This window comes from Mya arenaria, chromosome 10 (assembly GCF_026914265.1).
Source record: "Mya arenaria isolate MELC-2E11 chromosome 10, ASM2691426v1".
NCBI classification, from domain to species: domain Eukaryota; kingdom Metazoa; phylum Mollusca; class Bivalvia; order Myida; family Myidae; genus Mya; species Mya arenaria.
In genome coordinates this window covers 29,067,556-29,090,504 of record NC_069131.1, presented here as the reverse complement: position 1 = coordinate 29,090,504, position 22,949 = coordinate 29,067,556, and the positions used below count along the sequence as shown (strand labels likewise).

At 32.5% G+C, this 22,949-nt stretch overlaps 2 protein-coding genes across 2 annotated transcripts in view; one reads left to right on the top strand and one right to left on the bottom strand.

The window, feature by feature from the left end:
* Positions 1–1,908: 1,908 nt before the first annotated feature.
* LOC128204554 (repetin-like) lies at positions 1,909–15,322 on the bottom strand. Its single transcript, XM_052905963.1, has 3 exons — positions 15,290–15,322; positions 3,017–3,648; positions 1,909–1,996 (listed from the first exon to the last, which is right to left on the bottom strand). Exons 1-3 carry the CDS (start codon positions 15,320–15,322, stop codon positions 1,909–1,911), a joined length of 753 nt encoding a protein of 250 aa, XP_052761923.1.
* Positions 15,323–17,301: 1,979 nt separating this feature from the next.
* LOC128204553 (myosin-2 heavy chain-like) overlaps positions 17,302–22,949 on the top strand; it is a 28,439-nt gene continuing 22,791 nt past the window's right edge. The window contains exons 1-2 of the mRNA XM_052905962.1: positions 17,302–18,057; positions 18,262–18,324. Coding sequence (XP_052761922.1) covers positions 17,302–18,057; positions 18,262–18,324 — 819 coding nt within the window. The remainder of the gene's footprint in view (positions 18,058–18,261; positions 18,325–22,949) is intronic.

The window sequence follows — 22,949 nt, the reverse complement described above, 5'->3', positions numbered from 1 at the left end:
ACTAGTCTAATTTTCCAGCAATATTTCCAAATACATTTTGTCTTAAATTACTTTGATATGTCTTACACAATTGTTTGTGGGATACTTCTTGTATATAACACTTCTGTGGTATTTCTAATACAGAATGTATTTCTTAAAAAACTATTTGTGTGTTATTTATTATAATTATATATGATCTGCGTAATACATACATGACTTGTGTGATTTGTTTCATATACATGACAATGTCTAATAACTAAGAAAAGGCCACCAGCCTAAAAAACAAAGCCTACAAAAGCACATACGAATATAGATCACGGAAATGCATCAGTACAAACATATTTTAAATATTAAACATGATTACTCCCTTGACTATCAGTGTTCAATAAACAATGTTATACATAGTAGGTTAATTCGTGTAATGTTTCGGAATGACTAGATTTTAAAATAGAATAGAAGGCATAGACAATATTAGGTTAGTATCGTGGGTGGAGGAAGTTTATTTTGTAATGTCGTGGTAATTATCGAGTACGCCGATACCTTTTCGGTGCAAAGGCTACCTTTGTTATAATGGTTGGTGAAATGTTACCTTTTTAAAACATTTAACTCGCAAAGCTCAAAGCTCAATTTTGTTGAGAGGGGAAGCTAACGATGTGTACATGTAAGTTTGTTTTAAATGTAGATAAGAGTTTACCTCCCTTCTTCCAAATGGTTATAAACACCTTATAGTCAAAGATAAACAACTCGCGTATAATTAAAAATCGTTTTTAATGCAGAGTGATCTATTTAATAGCTCCTTAATTAACATGGTAAACTGTAAACTTCTTACGCTAGCCCTTAAAAACAGTCTGGTTCGGAATATTTACCATTATCTTATTAAAGGCAGTGGTTAAGTGTTATCAGGATGACTACTAACTACAGAAACGCAATCAGGCACACAAGAGTGTGGATGCTATGAGTACCATATCTTTCTGCACAAGTGCATGTACTTATTCCTCATAATGAGATTGACACTAACGTATTCGTCCGTACCTTCGTTTGAATACGCAGACCTTTTATGTCGCAACATATTATCGCGTTTTCAGAAAGCTTTTCAAGCAAATATCACACTAGTACATCGCAACCAAATCGTTAAGCGCTAATGATCAATTGAGAGAATCATTCAGCTTAATACCTGCCCGATGGTAACAATGTTTTGGACTTTTCTGAAGTTTGTCACAGCGTTTTCTTCCATGGCGCCACCTTCCTAGGTTTCTTGTTGTCCTTTATACCGAACACGTTCTCCCTGCAAAATATGCCCTCTCGTTGTTTTTCCTGGTTTCCTTTAATCTTTGTAATTCCAAGTCAATCCAAGTCCCGTAGGTTTCGACTGACGATTAAGCATGCTTTTGGCGATAGCTGTTGTCTGTTTAGCCTGGAGAACCATTCGTATATTCATTTTGGAGAAAAGTTCATGTTTTTTTCGAGACGCTCTGCTTTTCAATTTCATCCTCATATTTATGTTCGTGTATCAAATTGATCCATTTTTCCCATTTATGTACGACTAATCTTCTTGTAAACCTCATGACACTTGATTTTATAGTAGCACCATTAACCGCGCAGGTTTGAAATGAAACGAAATGTTTTTTCGATATTCGATCGTTTGCTCACAGCATATACGTGTTTAGAAATAATATGCGCAGGTATACCCCACTCGTAAACAGTGCAACAGATTCTTCCAGGAAAAATATAGCTACATTTGTCGCACGGATATAGACCATTTTTTTTCTCGTTTCGCTCCATTATTTATGCAGGTCAGTGAACGATATATCGCCTGACACTAACTTTAATTCAACATAAATATATTTGTTAACGGGATGCACATAATGGAACCCTCACACTTCTCAAAGGCTTTGACAACACTTCTAGAAACTCATTAAAGCCTCTTCGTCACTCCGCCCTGCCTTTTATGTCCTCGTCAACCCCTCCTGCTACCTGTTGAATTTGAGTTACAATTTTGATGCGGTGGAAGAAGACTCTGAAAAAGAAGAAGAACCTATAAGTCAAATGACAAACAAAAACTGCAAAGTGATTTTCTAATTACGATTCTTTGATAATCCCAGAAATAGTCAGTTTTTATAATAACTTAGTTCTAAAAATTGTAACAATCTTTCTGCAAGTACCTCTCTATATCACAGTTACGTTTGCTTTTCTTATTTATTTTTGTAAAATAACTCAGGTAAATATCAAATCCAAATTTAAACGACTTAACGTTATGTTTACATACATCGTATAATACACATACCTTTTCACCTGGTATACTACAGTTCTAATCTAATATTCATAATATTCATGTAAAGGTTATAAATTGCTGCAATAGTTAAGTTTAGCATTTGATTGTTGAGATGGATTTCCACTTGTACTCTTATTTATCAAGTTAATTTCAATGTTCTGATATAACAATGTGTCTGTGCATGTGATTCAATAGACTAGCAATATACCATGTCATATTAAATCTACACCATATCATTTCAAATCAGTGTATCATCATTCAACTAGAATATATCAATACCAACTACATTTAATATTAACCATTGTGTTCTGGTGCGGGTTTTTGTGTTTATCAGTAACAATTCTATTGTGTCTTAAAATATATGAATACAATATATTGAAATATTTTATCTGATATTGTGTGGATATATGTTTATCTATTTTTTCAGTTACAATTATGGTTTTGAAATGTTTAATAATATTAACATGTTTGAGGTGTTTTATTAGACGTTGATAACTGTAAGAAATTCTTTGTATTTATATATACTGTCAGGGAAAATGTTAAATTTACTGTTTTAATTAGTGACATCAAAATTAATTCAAAATATGTTATATCAAATGAATATGGTCATAACAATACAAAGTATTTTTTTACACATTCCCACTAATAGAATTTCTTAAAACACTTTTAATTGATCCATTGTGAAAATCTCAATGTGTTGTGGCGCTGTCCTTGGGACTCTGTGTTGTGAATCTGCCCTGAGGGCTCTGTGTTGCGGCACTTTACTTGGGGACTCTGTGTTGTGAATCTGTCCTGAGGACTCTGTGTTGTGGCACTTTACTTGGGGACTCTGTGTTGTGACACTGTCCTTGGGGCTCTGTGTTGTGGCGCTGTCCTTTGGACTCTGTGTTGTGGCGCTGTCCTTGGGACTCTGTGTTGTGAAACTGTCCTGGGGGCTCTGTGTTGTGGCACTGTCCTGGGGACTCTGTGTTGTGGCGCTGTCCTTGGGACTCTGTGATGTGAAACTGTCCTTGGGACTCGGTGTTGTGACACTGTCCTGGGGGCTCTGTGTTGTGGCACTGTCCTGGGGACTCTGTGTTGTGGCGCTGTCCTTGGGACTCTGTGTGGTGAAACTGTCCTCTTGGCTCTGTGTTGTGGCACTTTACTTGGGGACTCTGTGTTGTGACACTGTCCTTGGGGCTCTGTGTTGTGGCACTCTCCTTGGGACCCTGTGTTGTGGCATTGTTCTGGGGGCTCTGTGTTGTGGCAATGTCCTGGGGACTCTGTGTTGTGGCGCTGTCCTTGGGACTCAGTGTTGTGAAACTGTCCTGGGGGCTCTGTGTTGTGGCACTGTCCTGGGGACTCTGTGTTGTGGCGCTGTCCTTGGGACTCTGTGTTGTGAAACTGCCCTGGGGACTCTGTGTTGTGGCACTTTACTTGCGGACTCTGTGTTGTGACACTGTCATTGGAGCTCTGTGTTGTGGCACTGTCCTTGGGACTATGTGTTTTGGTATTGTTCTAGGGGCTCTGTGTTGTGGCACTGTCCTAGGGACTCTGTGTTGTGGCACTGTCCTAGGAGCTCTGTGTTGTGTCAATGTCCTGGGGGCTCTGTGTTGTGGCACTGTACTTGGGGTTCTGTGTTGTGACGCTTTCCTGAGTTGATTCAATGTCCTTTGGGGTCTGTGTCATTTCACCGTCCTGGGTTAAATTGTCAGCCTCATTCGAGTCCCTTTCAAGGACTGTGCTATCATCATTTTTACAAAGGTGTTGTATTATTTGCAGTGTTGTTCTTACTCATAATGGCGTTTTTGTTGTTTTTTCTGTATTATTTTATTCATTTTCCTACTTTTTCATAAGCATACTGTTTACAGTCATCTTATTTTATAGTCATATTGTTATGTGTTATTTACGTTGTTATACATATTATTGATGTTATATACAGTTAAGATGTTAGTCCTAACACAAATTAAAGTGAACTTTTAAAATTACTATTCTTTATTTTTTCCAACAAACACAGTATGAAAAGTATCTGAACGCCTCCTTTTGACATAATAACTGCATTTCATTTAAACTAAAATTAAATTATTTTGTACATACCTGGCAGAACCTACAGGCTGCTGCTTAGTTTCGTTTCATACTGCAATACAATCACATTTCATTTATTTCATCTTTTGTGGTTGCAATTAATAAGTGTAGTTTTTGTTTGACTGTTGTTTTCTTTTCTATCTTTTATAGTATACCTCATATATCTTGTACCTAATATATTCTATCTCACAGTTTTATCGTGCACATTTCATACCATGTATTAATGTTTAGATAATTCTAAGCTCAATCACATTTGCTACTTATCTAACATAAAATATATATTTATTATTTTATTTATCTATTATTTTTTATTTATTTATTTATTTATTTATTTATTTATTTATTTATTTATTTATTTATTTATTTATTTGTTTGTTTATTTATTTATTTATTTATTTATTTATTTATTTATTTATTTATCTATTTATTTATTTATTTATTTATTTGTTTATTTATTTATTTTTTTTATTTATTTATTTATTTATCTATTTATTTATTATCTATTTATTTATTTATTAATTTGATTGATTGATTCTTTGATTGATTTATTTTTTCTTATCTATTTATTTATTTTTTTATTTATTTATTTAATTTTTTAATTATTCAAATTATTTTTTATTTATTTATTTATTTATTTATTTATTTATTTATTTATTTATTTATTTATTTATTTATTTATTTATTTATTTATTTATTTATTTATCTATTTATTTATTTATTTATTTTTATATTAAAAAAAAACAAACAATATTACAAGTATTATATGGCATGATATGTTATTTTATACACATACTAAACTGATACTAAACTGTTGTTGTTATTTATTATTGTATGTACTGTTATTTGTTTTTAAAAGTTGTTATATTTCTTACAAGTATATTCCTCAAAACTTAAAAACAACTACGACAACAACAGCAACAACAACAAACGCACCTCTTTTTCATTTGGTGTTGAGGTTTCTGCAACGTTTGCATACTAATCTGCATAGTGTCGATCTATAAAAAATATAATAATATATAATAATTTTTTTCAAAACATCACCTTGTAAACTATAAAGCAAGTAGCTACAGGCGTATAACTAACCATTAAAGTACTCAAATTTTGCATTGAATCGTAATCATTGATGTTGTACAGAAAATAGTGTTTTTTAGCTTTATAATGGGCATGGTTCCCGTCATCCTCTTAATTATGCAAACTGCCAAGGGAAGATGGGTAGTGGTCACATTATGCACGCTTTTAACTGATGCTTGCTGAAGAAAAAGAGAAGATTTTTATTTTATTAAGCAGTACAAACAAGTTAAGTTTAAAAATAGTTAATATTTAAGTCTGTATTTTAAACGAAATCATACCACTATAATGTCTTAATAAAATCTTTAAAATTCTTGTTAGTCACCTTTTATAATTATAATTACCTGTCGTTTCAACTGCTGGCGCTTAAGAGATCATCATGCTGTGACATGCTGTTCATGATTTTTTTAACCTTCAAAATAAAAGTGAAAGATGGCAAGGTCATATATTATAAACATACACACTCTACCAATCAAATTTCAGTTTCCAAAGGGATACGTTTCTCAAACCAAATCAGCATCTTATTAAGTTTATGTTATTTTTTAAGTACAAGTAATTGTAATTATTGTTGCCACTCTATCACTTACCACGACGATGATTTCGTAAAAAATAGTTGTTAAGATAATATAATATCTAACGTATACAATAATGTTCTATAATATTATGCACACTATTTTACAATAGAAACTGATAAAATGTTTTCCATTTCCACACCCATCTGGTTTTGTAACGCCACTCTCAATTACTTCTGTCCTCAGGCCACGACGTTTAAGTAATTCGGTCATCTGGTGATCGATGTCTCTAGTAAGTAGTCGTCCTGATAACACTTAACCACTGCTTTATATGAGAAAATAGGGAATATTTCGAGATATTGTTTATCAATCACTAAACCGTTTCTAAAGGTTAACGTAATACGTATACAAATTTCCCCGTGTTAACTAAGAAGCTATACGTTAGCTCACTCTGCATTGAGAACGATATTTTATTATAAGCGAGTTGTTTCTCTCGGCCTATCATGTGATTATAGTCGTTTGGAAGAAGGGAGGTAAGCTCCTCTGGCCATTTAACCCAAAATTACACGTCGTTAGCTTTCACTCACAACAAAAGTTACCTAAAAGTTATAGTTATAAAAGGTAACATTTCACCAATAATTAAAACAAAGGTAACATCTGCACCAAAACAGGTAACATTACGCCAACCATTAAAAAAGGGTAATATATGCATCGAAAAAGGTAACATCGATACACTGTTTGCCGCTAATTCATTTTTCATTATTTTTTAAAATTAAACACTTATTTCTTATTATTTTCAAAGCTTCTTAACTGTTTATCAAGTTCAACTTCCATACCGGTATTGGATTAGAAGTAATCTACTGTTTATGTACATTTAGCTATGCAATCAGCAAACATAAGGCATATGATGTCTGGTATTTCATTTTTTATGAAAGTCCATCTTTCTCCCTTAAATGGGAGATAACTCTTTAATGAAGAAAAAAATGTTGAGCTTGACATATCTCTTGTTCATGGAAACGAATAAGTTACACCATCTGGTCAAATAAGCATGAATTCAGATTATCGCACATTTATTTCAGAACCCTTAAAACGTGTAAGCGTATCTTCTGAAGTGATCGGACGAGTTTAATGCGGTTAACTTTGTCAAAAGCCTAGAAATTCCTCGTATTACGAAATAAGGCACTGCCTTCAACGGGCTCTTACAAAAAGATCTGAGTAAATCACCCGCACTTGTATCTATTTAAAGGAGCACAACATACATAGTAGCCTGATGCTAAATTGTTAATTGTAATGCAATATTTTGTTTAACGCATATGACTTTAATGATCAAAACGACAAGGCCAAGTCTATGGCACTTATTATTTTCGAAAGACAACATATTTCCATTCATGTGTAGCATCTTTGTGGTGCTTTGTAAGTTCTGTGTCACTCGTACAGTGTTTGCTGATATTGTATCTTTAAACAGGTGCGTAATAATTTGATTGGCCTTTTGGGCTTGTCTATGTAACTTGCAGTGCATAATTATAATCACCTTGCAATAAATGGCTACATGAATTTATTCCAGAGTTCTACAATTATTAGGCGCAATGAAAACAAAAAAAATAAACTTGACAATTCATGTCATGAAGATACATAGTAGGAGAAAATGAATACAGTTAATTATCGTTACATACTACTAAAGCTTTACGTGTATATTTTTGCGCATTCAATAGAATTTTAACTGGGAATTTAATCAACGTTACGGTAGCAAAAAATCAGGGTATATTTGCACTGGCGTTTTCAGTATTTCTTGCAATGATTAATTAAATTTTTCAGTATTTTCAAAATGATTTAGAAAATACACCTAAAAGAGACAACAAGAAAGTAACAGCCCACACATCTTTAAAAAGTTCTAATAAAGTTAGATACAACAAATTAGATACAGTGCAACGGAATGTTATAAACGATGACATATCACAAGCCCCTGTGAAACATTAAAAATACCCATAAAGACATTTTACAGATACTTTTACCAAAGATCAGGGAATTTTGCTCTAATATAAGGTATACTGATGCTTCATAATATTCACACTAATTTTACCAATGCTTTTTTAAATACATGGACTTTAATATATTTAAAGAACAAGTCATTATAATAGCATGCTAACACAATCGTAGTGAAAATCATAGCTCAGCAGATAAGGCAAGATTATAAAGAAAATAACAGTAGAAAGAGATAAAACATTAAAAATTAAGTACAGGCGCTATAATGACAAAAACACTTTAGTCAAATCTCAATCTCAACTCATTTTACATTCTGACTTAAAAAAGTCTCATAAGTTTATACTCTTTTTCAAACGAAGTTCTGTTTTAAAACCTGAATTTTCCACATTCTCTGGAATATTTTGCTGCAAGGAAATACTTGCGCGATTAGACATTAATCAACATTACGTCTGGCTGTCATTTTCACAACTTTACTCACAAAACAACTGACATAAAAATGACAATTGTAAAATGGCAAAAAAATGCAGGGAGATAAAAGCCAAACAGTTTGATTTGCAAAGTACAAAAACTGATAAAATATAGACGATCAACGCCAAGAATTGAGCGATATTTTTACAAACGTCAGATAAGTGCGCGCAAACGAACAGACGATGTCTATTTTTAGAAAACTACAGGAGCCATCGCCAGATACGATAACGTCAACAGTTGCGAATCAAAGCGCTGATAGCGCTGCATGAACAGGGTTTTATACGGGTTTTCATCATTATGATTCACGATCATGTGTGTATTAATAAGGTGCTGATATATAGCACAGTGAATCTAAGAGTCCCCGTTTAAACCAACCACAGGTGCCGCCCCAGGTTTATTGAAGCATGATGGTAGATGAAAAATTAATATTTTATTGACAATAAAGTTAATGTCGCTGTTTAAGCAGGCAAACCAGGATGGAGAATGTAACCAATTCCAGCATAACTCCATCCTATGGTATAACAATATGAGTAAGGCTTGCCATGGATTTATTAACCAAAGAAATAAAACAAAAATTGTTCATCAAGGGTGAATTTAAAATATACACTAAAACCGTGTTCGGTTGGTAATTAGATGTTGGCATTAACAAAGACTATACTAACTATTAAATTGAAAACGATCCTTTTCAGGGCCACTGTTAAAATTTTAAATAGTATTTTAAAATTATATATACATTATTTACTTAAAAAATGGATTCTCACTCGGGAACGATAAATAGATAATATGCAACGGCTGGTGAATTATTGAAACAGAATAGAAACAAACTCCACGAAGATGTGTGGGGTTTAATAATAAAAATGAAAATATAGAAAAGGGTGAATGCTTGTGCTATTCCCAACCAAGAAAATGAAATATATACTAATCAAACTTTACTCAATAGCAAGAGTTTGCCTACGTTTGCCTTGTTATTCACAACTTCGAAAATACAACAGATTAAAAAGAAATAGTTTCTTAATCAAAATGATCAAAATTAAAATAAGTGATTTCAAACAATTGTAAATGAAACACCTAAACAAATATTAAATCCGTGATATTTTTTCATATTTACACCAAACCTGCACAAAAATATAACTCAATTCTTTTCAATGAAATGCCATTTTCAAAAATAAATACACAAACATCCGTCTATACGTACACTCTAAAAGTATATCAAATAAATTAAACAAAATAAGTCTTGAAAATCTTTAATTTTAATCTTCTTTGTCTATATGGTCAGCAGCTCTATTTTATTTTTATATCGTCAGCTAACTCGCCAGCACTTTAGTACGTGTCCGTCAAAATGGCGTGCGTTTGAAATTCCCATGTGGGCTATCACGTAATGTTTTAGCGGGGAAACTGTTGAGATCATTGTGTCACGTGATGGAATGATGCGCTTTGAGTGGATAGTAATTCTTTTTTACGTTTCGATGTTCATTCATTTTTAGGCGGAGGGATACTACTTTGATATTATATTTATTTAAGTTCAACAAATTAATTGATTAAAATAGATATTGCGTTATGATTGCTTCTTGCTTTGTCAAATCTTGCTCGGTTATTTGAAACATAGCTTGCAATTTATATAGTCCGCACTTTCTTTCTCAAACTATATTTTTGGTGGTAAAGAGGCAAACGACACAAACTGTTACTATTAATAGGCATTTTATGTTGTGAGTGTCGAGTTTGTGGCTACACTGAACAGGGTTGAAAACAACCCTGTGTAAAAACTAAAGACACCTTAAATGTAGGGTATGCGGTAGTGCACATATGAGCATCACAGTGAAACAACAGCAGACTGTGCATGAGTTGACATTTCAATTAACCAAATTTGATACATTTCATTAAAATAGCATTAATACAGGCGGTTAATGTCAAATGTTGAGACATATTTTACGGACTTCAGAAAAGCGGGCAAAAACACACAGACAATGTTCAGGTTTTAGAAATCTATTGGAACCATCACCAGATTTAATAACGTACACAGGGGGTAGAAAACTTAAGAAAGTATCTTAAAAGTGAGATAGTACGAAAGTGGAATTAATATCTATTAATAATTTATGCTAAAGAGAAGAACAGGTGCCGTAAATGTACTCACCTGTACTAAACAAGAACTTCATAGACTTCTGATTCGATTGTATTTTGTATTTGAATGTTTGGCCTGCTATCCGGCCACCCGAGTGAGACCCACATTCGCAGATTTGATCGCCAATGATGTAGCCTATCGTACCCACACCAGCATGTGTAAAAATATTCTCAAATATGTATTTCTAATTTCATTCTTTTCTCGTGTTTCAGTGGAAACAATATATAAACATTCATAAATACACTTTTAGTATTGTATCGATGTTCCTAATTATAACAGTTATCGCACGAATTCTTTTTAAATTGAACATGGCATGAATATATTGACCAAATTGTACTTATCGCCAGTTACTGAAATACATTTTGAAAGGTCGAATTTGTGAACAAATCAAAATAATAAATGTGTTAAACAATTTTCCAAGTTATAGAGCTTGAATCATTATGCATGGTCGGGTCGTTTTCAAGATGGGATGAAGAGCATATGATTTGACGTGTGGTGAGGTATTTTAAGTGAAATGTTGTTTGAAATTTCCGGGAAGTTTGTTAAACACATTCAGACAGTTTAAAAATATATTAAAAATATGATATGACATCGAATTTATGTTCGACCATTTGTTTTCGTCTTATGTTATGTACGAAAGCAAATGTTTGAGCATTCAGCTTAAAAAAAACGTTCGAAAAATGAGATCGCAATTTCCCTAATACAGGGTAAGTTGTGGTTCTTTCCAAAAAACTTTATTCCAACATATGCAATTCGTTTTTTTGCGATTAAGGAATCATTTTAACATTATTTACTGGATCAAAAGTGAGAAAGTCAGTTTTTATCGAAGGGACTTAACTACAATAGATTTAAAAGAGGTTTTTGAAGTTGTAATTTTCTTTCCTTACTGTGCAGTGAAAATATTAAATTCCACTGCCGTTATTTCACTGATGAAACTTCATATTTCACCGAACTGCATGAACGAAATTTTTATATGAACGTAATGTGTGTTTTTTGCTATTGCGTTAAAACATTAGTGTGGTTTAGCAATGAGCTTGTCATATTTAAATTAAAATCGCAAATTAGGAAATTTAAAAAAAGGAAGGATCTGATTATCTTTGCACAGCTGCTACGCTTTTTAGGCATTTTAATTGCACAGCTGCTACGCTATTTAGGCATTTTTATTTCATTTATTTACAACATGGCGGATAAAACGATAGCGTTTTGAAGAAATATGATATTAACAACCCTTTCATTGAATTAAAAAGAGTGAGTTTTTTCACTGAACATTTCGTGTGTGCCTGTTTGAATATATCTGTATTTTATTTTCCTCGGTAAAAGTGTGATTTGGACAAATTAGCTGATGACAAACTTTTCCTATCTTTGAAGAAAAAATCTGTTTTAATATTTATGACGAGAATGCCTTTTTGCAATATTATGTTTTTTCCAGAAGTCTATAATTGTTTTATACATACACAATGTTATCTAAAATAGGTTGTGAACGATATAGTTCGTGGAGTTAATGCCATAAGGTATTAAACGTCATTAAGATACCGAAGGCTTTTGTGCCTTTTTATATTTGGATTTTGAAACTTACTAGGACTTTATATGCATAAAATGCGAGTTCATGAATAGGTTACTTTTAGTTTAACATAGATTTAAAATAGTTGTAATGAATCACTTTAGGCGAGGTATTTACACAGCATTGAATACTTTGCCATGTACATTTTTTAAGCCTGGATTTAAATACACTTACAACTTGGTTGATAGTGCCGACCTCTTGTGCCAACAATACAGAACCGAATCCATTCTCGTACATAATGTTTGTTTTCTGTGTTTTCCTTTTTCATCAAGTAATTTTAGCAATATTATAACACCTTTTGGGGTATCTATCATCTTTTAACATATATGGTCCGAAGGACTCCACCAGCATTTTGAACTTCGCCATGCATACCATAACCCAATAAAATGCAAAATTTCGAATTTTAATACTTGCATTAATTCAAATGTTCGTTGTTGCTAAAAATAAATATATTATTTCAAAGCATTTTTACTTTCTTTCGTTCTTTCTTTCGTTGGTTGTTCTCATCGGTGAGTAAATTAAAACAGCAACCGCATAAAATTCGCAGAATAAATAGTTTATTTATAGGTTTAATTTCTATATTTTCAAGGACAAGTATATTGTACCAACGAATTATAACTGTATAACAGCTAGAAAAATACAACTGGAGTTATGAAAAATTAATAGTAACAAGAAAACAACAAAAATATCGCCACCTACAAAGTTCTTATTTTATCCCGCGATAATAAGCAATACTAGCGTTTGTTAGTCGCAAGTTGTCAAATTGGGGAGAAATTCCAGTCATTTTACTCGTTAAATGTTATGTTGAAGGAGCAGTTTGTGTATGAACCACGTGAGAATACGGTGTTTGACAAATCATCAAGTGAATTATCCAGTCTTTGAAAGTTAACATCGGATGAAAGGACAGGATGCGTGTGGGTTGGGTTAACATGTTTAGCTATGGGATTTTTCGTGGAAGGAGAGCCAGAGGACCCGATCAGAGTGTTGAACTAAGCTCTTTCTTCTGGACGTTGCTAGGTGCTTGACAATATGTTTTTGTTTCATTTCCTTGATGTCATGTTTTGTTGAAGAACCAGATGATTTAAATTCACCAAATGTCAATTCCAAAATAAGTCGTCTTTATTGTCATTTAATAGTTCTGTAAATGTTTCATCCGTCATAAAATCAAAATCTACATTAAAATTAATCAAATTATCGTTGCTAATTTAGTGTTAACTGATTTACTGCAGTTTTCGTCTACTGCATTTTCTTGACAGGTTAGCAATAATTTTACTACGATTTTATTAAAAAAGTACCATAGTAAATATGGCCCGCACATCAGTATTATTGCACCCTATGATTGGATAGAATTATCGAACAAAAGCACTTCGGGAATTACCATTGCACTTTAACAGAAATAAAGCGAAATTGATTAACAACTACCATCGTTAAGGAAAGAAGTGTTAATGTAAATATTGACAATAAAATAGCAATCATTTACGTTATCCGCCAGCCAATGTCAAGTGTTCGTGAAATCCGCTCACGACAAAATACGCTCTATCACTTAAGGTTTTGTCTGAGTGAAAAGGATAATTAAACACTATGTCTTTAATCCGTTTTACTAACAATTATAATACCCAAAATGTTCACATCTAGGGATTTCGATAGCAGTGAAAATTATCCAGAGATGAACATTGTAACAGTTTCATTTTGCAATTCTTGTCCTTATATAATTTCAAGTCTGTTCGACAAAACACCGTACGACACGTAAGGCTTCTCTTAACACTACTCTCCTCAATTTAGTAAACACTAACATGGTAAACATTTTTTAAATAGACAAGGCAGACGTTCAATCAACTGAAATGTGTATCAACAAACTATACATTAAAGATGCACTCTTACTCCCAAATAAGATTTAATACAATTTATAATAGTGTTTTAATATTCCAAAAGAGATAATGAAATGACGAAAACAATGGTTCGTATGAAAGATATCGAGTTTAATTTGAAAGAAACGAGCATAAAACACGATATTTCTACCTTTTGAGACTATAGTTGGCCACAGTATATCTTTTAGCATTCACCAATCATTTAATTTGTTTGCACTTTCTTCTATTAAATACACGGTTACAATCTTGTTATCAGTTATTAATATTTTCCATAAATGCATTATTTAGTAAGAAGTTAAGGTTTATCAGTCAAAATGTAGGTTTGTTATATATATGTATTCATTGATTTTGAATAAGAGTGTCATTTTAATATAAGGTTGCGCACTCGGGCTGTAATTAACCATTTTACGGGCCTTTGCAGATGGTAACGACCGAAAAAGGTTCATTATCGCTTTTATTGCATAACATACATACCATGAGTAACTTTTTTGTTTAAAAAAACTGTAAAATGTCATGAAAAAAACAACAGTTAGTTGAAAATAACCTCCATAACAGGTACTTGTGTGACGTCATGAGCGATTTTTTTAAAAAGTTTTACAATAAGCTCGAATAGAGTCGCAACATTACATGACAGTTGCATTTTTGTTTCGAATTAATTTTTACAGTGTTCAGTCCATTGAATAAATTGTTGTTGTTGTTATTCAAATTTACTGGGTTATTGGATTATTTACATTTAATACCTTCCGGGTAATCGATTAATAACCGTTATTATTACTGGTATGTTCCTACATTTAACTCCAAAAAACAACAACAACATAGCGGAGTATTTTGTCTTATTCTCACTTTATTAAGTGGAACAACTCAAGAGGGCGGCCACGGGTAAACAAAAAGGCACCTTGAAATCGATTATAGTGTTCCCTGATATAAGAACCTTACTGTTATTGATGGGTAAATGAATTTCCTTAAATATGAGTGAAATTGAATGAAGCTTGCATATAACCTGGCCAAAATTTCATTGGATAGTTTCTTAATACACCGGTAATCGGTACATCCAGATACAGCATATTTAGCATCTTAGAAAATAAATTTTTGAAAATTCTTTGTTCATTGCATACATCGTTATGGTATCATGTCCATATAAGTTGTTTGTTCTGAATAAAATCGAAAAGTTGGAGGAATTAAACGTTTTAGACATAACTTAGTGCTTTTGAAACAAATACAAAGTCAAACAACTGCAGTAAATATAAACTAGTAAACTCATCACAGCCAGCCAGGAAAAAAAACTCAGAAGAGAATAAGTAAGTTTAATGTGGTTTATTTAATTTCTTTAATATTTGTATACAGCTATATATGCTAAATTATGTTTTTGTGCAAACGTTTGCATCGTTGACCCACTTTCGGCCAGAAACCAGGTCGAGCAGCGTCCATTGTTGTGATGTAGGCCCTGATAGCGCTAATCCTATACAAAAAGCCGGTCATGTACGGCACATGATTTTACTGAATACTGCACGTTTACTACCGATAACGCCCGGTTTTTGCGTTTAAACACACCACGATAACCGAAAACACACATTTATGAAATAATGCACATTATGTGGGCTTTTAATAGTGATTAAAAACAACTTGATACACATTTACCAGGAAAAACAAAAAAACTTAATTTCTTCCTCCCATAGTGGTTATATTGTGCAAAAAACGAAAACACGTTTGCATCTTAATCATTTTGCAAATAGGAAGTAGTGATGTGTTTTCTTAGTTTTGTTAATTCCATACAAACACTTGGAACTCGATATCTGTGTGGAGTATAATAACTAGGCAGGTTTAGCTACAAGTGCATAAGCCGAGACATGTAAGTAATACATTAACAACTAAAGACGTAAGGGTAGAACATATAGCAACTGTAAAAATTGTTATAAGTTATAAAATTGGTTCTGCAGACCACACCTTATTCCAAATTACATTGAGTACATATAATATGCAGTTGCACGCGAGGATGAACGCAAATTGCATTAGATAGGCGTATGTAGATCGAACGCAGAAGTTGGAGATGAAGTTTAATGCTCTGTGAATGGCGTAAACATCCTTTTGTCTTTCCAAATAACATTAAACACATACATGTAGATGCAAGCTTGGATGGACGAAAAACGGCATAGGTAGGCGGATGAAGATCAGACTGAAACGCTGGAAAGGAAGTTTTCTGCTCTGTGTATGGCGTTAACATACTATTTGTTTTTACAAATTACATTAGTATGAACTAAGGTAGAAGGGACGTTTACTCTGGCTGCTCTGTGTGTGTCGTAAGATTCATGTTATGTATTTTTCTGTCTCCTGATACACGTACCTGGCGTTGACAGAACGTTGACAGAACGCTGAACAAATGTGATACTTTTAGTGTTAATTCGACATATTGCTTGGAAACGATATGTTCAAAGGCAAATGATTGTATTTAACTGTTGAGCATATGTAACAATCGGTCAAAAATATATTTGTATTATATAGAAGTAAATATAATGAAACCGTGTTTCACGATATGCATTTTTAACGGAACATGCAATTTGTAACCAAAAGCAACAACACATTAATGCCAAATTAATATTTGTTCTCCGTAAACAAAGTCAATACTTGTACTTACACAATGTTTATAACATGGTGTTCAAAATATAAGTATCTAAAGAAATCATGCGCACATAAAGTATGTGAATACGTTACAACGAAAATATTCTCAATATTGCTTCACACGCGTATTTTACTAGTAGTATGGCGGATAAAACAGCATTCCCGGTTTGATGATGTACGTTTAATGAATATATATATGTATCTCTTTCTCTTTATATATACATATATAGATAATCAAAACTGTAATCTGGCTCCTTCAGTTAAATTAATCTTTCTTCATCAATTTACATTATATACATATACCATTCAACTATATTAAACGGTTCAGATATAAAATAGTCAATCGCTACGCTGTCAAATCCTTAAAGCAGGAATGTATTCGCCTTTTTTGATTTGCAGTTTATTCAACAAAACGGAATCGAGCAATTTATTAATTCCGTTTTTAAATATTTCCTAATTACATCAATTGTTTTATAACTCTCTCTGTATTCTGTTCTTTTCCGCATATATCATCTTAATTTTCACCCTATCAGTACTACATGTACTCATGTAAAGATATCGTGATAACAATTTACTAATCTATTGCATTATGTGAATAGCTGGTTTAGGAACGTTTAACTTTATTCATTCTGTCCTCTACGCTTCCATTAATATAAATTATGGCATCACTTAATATTCAGTGTGAAATGTGCTTAGGCGAAAATGGAATTTGCGATAATTGTGGGAATGTCGGTGATGCTGGCTTACCTAATCAAAAGAAAGGAGGGCCAATTCAAACTCACATTACCGACATGTATAAAGACGACGGGGATAAGCCAAAGGCAGTTAGGGCTGACATAACAGAAGCGCGATGTAAGCAACATCCGACGGAAAGAGCTATCTTTCTTTGTAAACATCATGAAACGATGATTTGTGGAAGTTGCCTTCATTCGGAACATCCTTCTTGCTTACAAGAAGTCGTTGACATGCTGCATGCAGATATTAGTATTAGCTGCGATCAAGTCAACAAGATGAAATCACTTTTCATGGAGTTAAAAGATGCAATTCTGCTTTTAAAAGATGAAGCGGAACACAGTAAGGAGAGCTACAAGAAAAATGCGGACAAATGTTTGCAAGAATGTGTAGAATTAGGAAATAAGATCAAACAACGTGTAGATAATGAGAACAGTAATATTAGAGACGGAATTACAAAGAAACATGACGAAAACGTTAGAACATATTCTCGTATTACTAAGATGTGTGATGAGAAAATCAAGTGGTGTGACGATGAAGAAATTAAAATTGATTATTTTGTTCACTATAATAAGGCAGGTTTCTTGTACCTCATGAATAGATATTTTGAAAGAGACATTTTGGACGCTAGATCCGACCTCAACGAAATCAAGCGCAAACACATTTTAAGAAAGATTGACTTTGAAGAAAATAAATTAATTCTGAAATGTTTGTTGGAGGACTTGGAGGAAGATTGTGAAGAAGAGGAAGAAGTTACTGGGAGTGACGATGATAATGCCACCGATGATGTCGCATGCACAAAGGAAATACCCAAGGTATCCAATAATGCTGCTCAAATGTTAAATACCGAATTAAGGAATAGAGTTATATTTTTTATTTAAATGTAGAAAGGCTTGTCAAAGTATATAAAATTCCAGTGCTTTTATTCGACGAAACATGACCGATTGGAAAATCCTTTATACAATTTGCATCTTCTTTTGAAACCCATTATTATATTGTTTTTACATGTGTGATTTCAGACACGGCGGGAGATCACTGCACTAATGAATCAGGCCAAACACGACTTAGAAAAATCAGAAAAGGTTTGCAAAAGTTTGAACTGGTAAGGTGTAACGAGGCATTGTATTTAAGCGTATTTTCTTAAACACGCAACACGTTATACGTATTCAATATAGTACTCTTAATATGTGATCATTTCGCGAAAGTTAATTGTATAAAATCTTTTTCGAAATAGTATTTTTTTTGTAAAATTATGTAACGTATCTCATGTGACTCTCATTAACTATTGACTATTAAAATAAAATCTTTTTTATATAAATAATAAGAAGGCATCTACAATCGTTCCGCACATTGTCCATATCTTTAGAAAATGTCATGGAAATTACACGGAAAAGCCCAGTATCGAACGGTTCAAACCAAGGCCCTGTTTAAAACAAAACGCTAAACGATACACGCACAACGTACCAATGAATGGCAATACATGTTGGGAGCATCGCCTTATAACGGTCATCGTAGCAGTAGTTTACGCGAGGTTTAAACACGTGTACCAAAGTAAACAGTTGTCCCAACATTTATCAACAAAGTATTTGCCGTAATACTTTAAAGTAATGAAATGCGCTATCCGTATGAGGTCGTTGAGAACTTGATGTTATTTTATCAGTTTTAATGATTTGGTTTGTCTTCAAGTGTATGCTAGCGCCGATAACGTTTATCATTTTAATTTTCAACCATGTTAAATTACTATCATTTGTAATTATTTTATCATTTGGTGCTCATTTATCTTAGGTACCTTTACGTATCTACGTAATTAGTTTGTGTTATCGTCGTGTTTGGCCATTTAATCTAACATCTTCACAAGGTGTTTATAAATGTTGGAACAAATGTAAGGCATTGTAAATACGAACTGGTTTTTGAACCCTCAGTGAATTCATCTAAAAGTGTTTGTATTCGAATATGATCTGTTTGTGCTGTTTTGTGCGTTTTCTGACTCTTATTTAGACTAAGTGTTTGTTTGGCCAAAGCCTTGTTCTTTAAACAGAGTCTTTGTACAAATGTTAGCTACTGAGCATTGTTTCCTGTATTATAGAACATAAATAAATATAACACATTCTTGTATTTACCTTGAAAAGCTGGATAACAGGTGTGAAACATATTAAACGGTTTTCGAGAAATCCAACTTCCGGCTTTTTAATAAACAGGGGAGCCAGTTGAAAATGTTGTTGGCATGACAAGATAACTAATTTGTATTAAATAAGTAATCGTACAATCCGGTATATCAAGCAGGTGAACTTGCAATAAAATATAATACATTTTTGAACGTTTTGTGTATGCAGCGTTGACGAAATAATTGTATACAATGACATTGTTTATGTCTGCATTAGCCTGATAGTTCCACGAGGGTGTCATTTATGTTAGCCTGACTGTGTAGTTGTCTGTGTTTAATTTATGATTATACTGCATGCATATCAATTTCAATGACTTTTTGTTATAAAGCGTCATAGTCATATGTTTCCAATTTCACCTCTTATGTACAGTGTACACTTGAACAACGCTGATAAAGGGGCAATCATGCAAATTTACATTGATTATGTTCTGTCCAGTATCACTTGCAACAGGGCTTGGAAGAAATTAAAAACATACAAACAATGCGTTTTCAAAAACAAACTTTAATGGCAAACAGGTGAAAATAAATTCAAATGGTCAGCCATTTTTTACTTATTTGCTATTTGTCATTTCAATATATAGTTTATCATCTTGCTACAAAAATTACGTATTTTGAATACTTGTATAGAGAATTCAAAGCTTCGTCGTTAATGTTCATATTGATTTCACCACTTAATAATCTGGTTGCTATTGCGGAAAAGTCACTTGCTTAATATAAGAAAATAATAAAAGCCAAGGACATGATATAATTCGTTGATTTTAGCGCAATTGTCGTCTATATCAGGACTGGCTAGATGAAATATTATATACAATTTTTGACGTAAAACCGTTACATTTATTTTCATCAGTGCGCAGATGTGATTTGAGTTTTGGTATATTTTGACCGAGTTTTTATATAACAAAAAAACGCTAATCATTTTATGACAAAGATTTGCATCATGTTAAACGTAAATTTCAAGGTTTTTAACGTTGCCATTTTCGCCAATGAATGTCTTTATACCATAAAATCCTTATAACATCAGATTGAAACTTTGTACACCTTTCAAAGAGATATTAAAGCAACTAAATATAAATTTTATATATTTAAGACCTTTGTTTAATAGTTTTCTCAAGTACAAAGTTTATTGTTCAAAAGGCCTCCAACCCATACACAAACACAATAGCATACATATATAAAACACTCATGATAGATAGTGATAATGACATGTTATGATATCAAACTCAAATGTCCATTAGGTATTTTCTTTCGTCATATGCATAATAAATAAACATTGCTAAATTTACTTATATTCAAAGCATTTGTACTAGACATTAAATCATAAAATTTATCAATAGTAGGGTTTTCTCGATAATATTTTGCAATATAAACATTCCTTAAAACATAACATGAAGGACATATCAACAAAAATGGAATTAATCTTCAATATAACATTCGCAGTATGGGCAAGTGCGTTCATCTCTCTGTATCTCAAAATGTTTACCAGTTTCTATAGAAAGATTATGTACAGAACATTTAAATGATGCAAAACATTAACGAAATTTAGCTACATCTAAAACATAACCATGTTTCAAGTGTTAAATTTGTTTTATATTGAGAATATAATGATAACTTTCTATTCGCTATACATCTGGCTCTCCATATTTGCAAATACTGATCTTTTAACCGATTAGTGTACTGGAATAAAAACAACGTTATCGACAAGTTGGCTTTCCCAAATGTGGCCAAAGTTGTTACTATATAAATATTCTCTTACAGTAGTCACCCAATTACAAAAGCCGATGCTATCATAATATAAACGGATATTTTAACATAAATTAGGGTATCTAGTTTTCGGCATATTAAGAAGGCGAGTCCAGTATATAATACAACGTTTATATGAATATATATATATATACATAGGAAAACGTCTGAAGTCACTTAAAACCACATCATTACACGCGTTTTGTTGAACGTTCAAGAACCGCTTGCATCCCAACATATGTACATTATCAATGCAAACCATATTTTTAAGTCCCCACAACTCTGAGCCAGATAACATAATTGGCATGATTTTTGAATCAAATACTTGAAAAATGTTTTATATGGTACATAACTATTATTCTGAAACGAACTTTAAACATGCAAAAGTACTCGTTTGGCCTTAATTGACATATGTTCAGCCATTTTATACAGAGATAATGTACTTGAAAAATGAACATCAACATAATAAAAACCCTTTACAACATCAAGTTTACTATTTGCATAATACCAATTTTCATGTCGTGATAATTGTTTACCATTCTTAAATACCATAACTTTCGTTTTGTCTGTATTAACAACAAGCTTGCATTCATTGAAAAAATCCTGTAAAATATTTAACTGCCTTTGTAGGCCTACAACGGTGTCAGATGCACATGCAATATCATCTGCAAACATAATTAGAAATATTTCTGTCATATCAGGTAAACCTCTCACATTGTTGTTTTATAGCAAGCTATGCAGTTCACTTATAAACAAAGCAAACACTATTGGACTTAAACTACAACCTTGATGTAATCCTATTGGACAATCAAAACATTGGAGAGTCCCGTTTTGGTCTTAACAACACATTTAACAGAGGCATATATATTGACTTAATAGTTTTATACAAACACCCTGGAATATTGTTTTTACGTAAAACATCATACAATAATGAACGGTTAACAGAGTCAAATGCTTTTTTAAAATCTATAAAAGCAACATACACAGGCTTTAGTTTCCTTTGTAGGTATTTGGTTATAACAGCATATAATACAAATGCATTTTTATAGTATCTATAATCTCTTCTTACATATAGGACTATTTAAAAGAATATTTTCCATCTCATCCAAGTCATAAACATTTACGTCATGTACCTTAGCCTCCCCACCATTTACACCAATGTCCGAAGAAAACAACGACTTAAAATGCTGATACCAAATATTATATCAATTGGCGATTCCGTAGGAAGAGGCTTTGACATTCTGTTTATTTCCTTCCAAAACAATTTTGAATTATTAACATTTTTTAAATATTTGATACATATTGCTTATCATGTATAAATCGTTTTCGTTTTCACATATTCTTGAATATATTTTTCTTATGTAAATAACTATAAAGATTAACAACATTATGAGATAAACGAAACTGCCTAAATGCAAATGTTGATTCTCTTTTTGTATTCTTGCACACTGAATCGAACCAAACCTTATGCCCTGGGTTAACTTTCCTTGGAATAATTCCGTATACAAATTTCTCACAGCATAGTTAAATAACATGTTCTAATTTACCCACTATATCATTAACATTATCACTATTATTAATACAAGACTCTAAAGAATGGAATATGCCATTTTCATAGCCTGCAGATAATTCTGCAATATATTCAGGCTTTGCATCAGTATTTAGGTTATATCATTTAATAGGTGTAGCATTAATTTCTTCTATATGCTCAAGAACATGTCGAATGATACACATATTGGAAAGTGTGGACTTTCTACTCTATCAATAACAGTAAAATTCCCAGCTAAATCAAAAACATTTTTG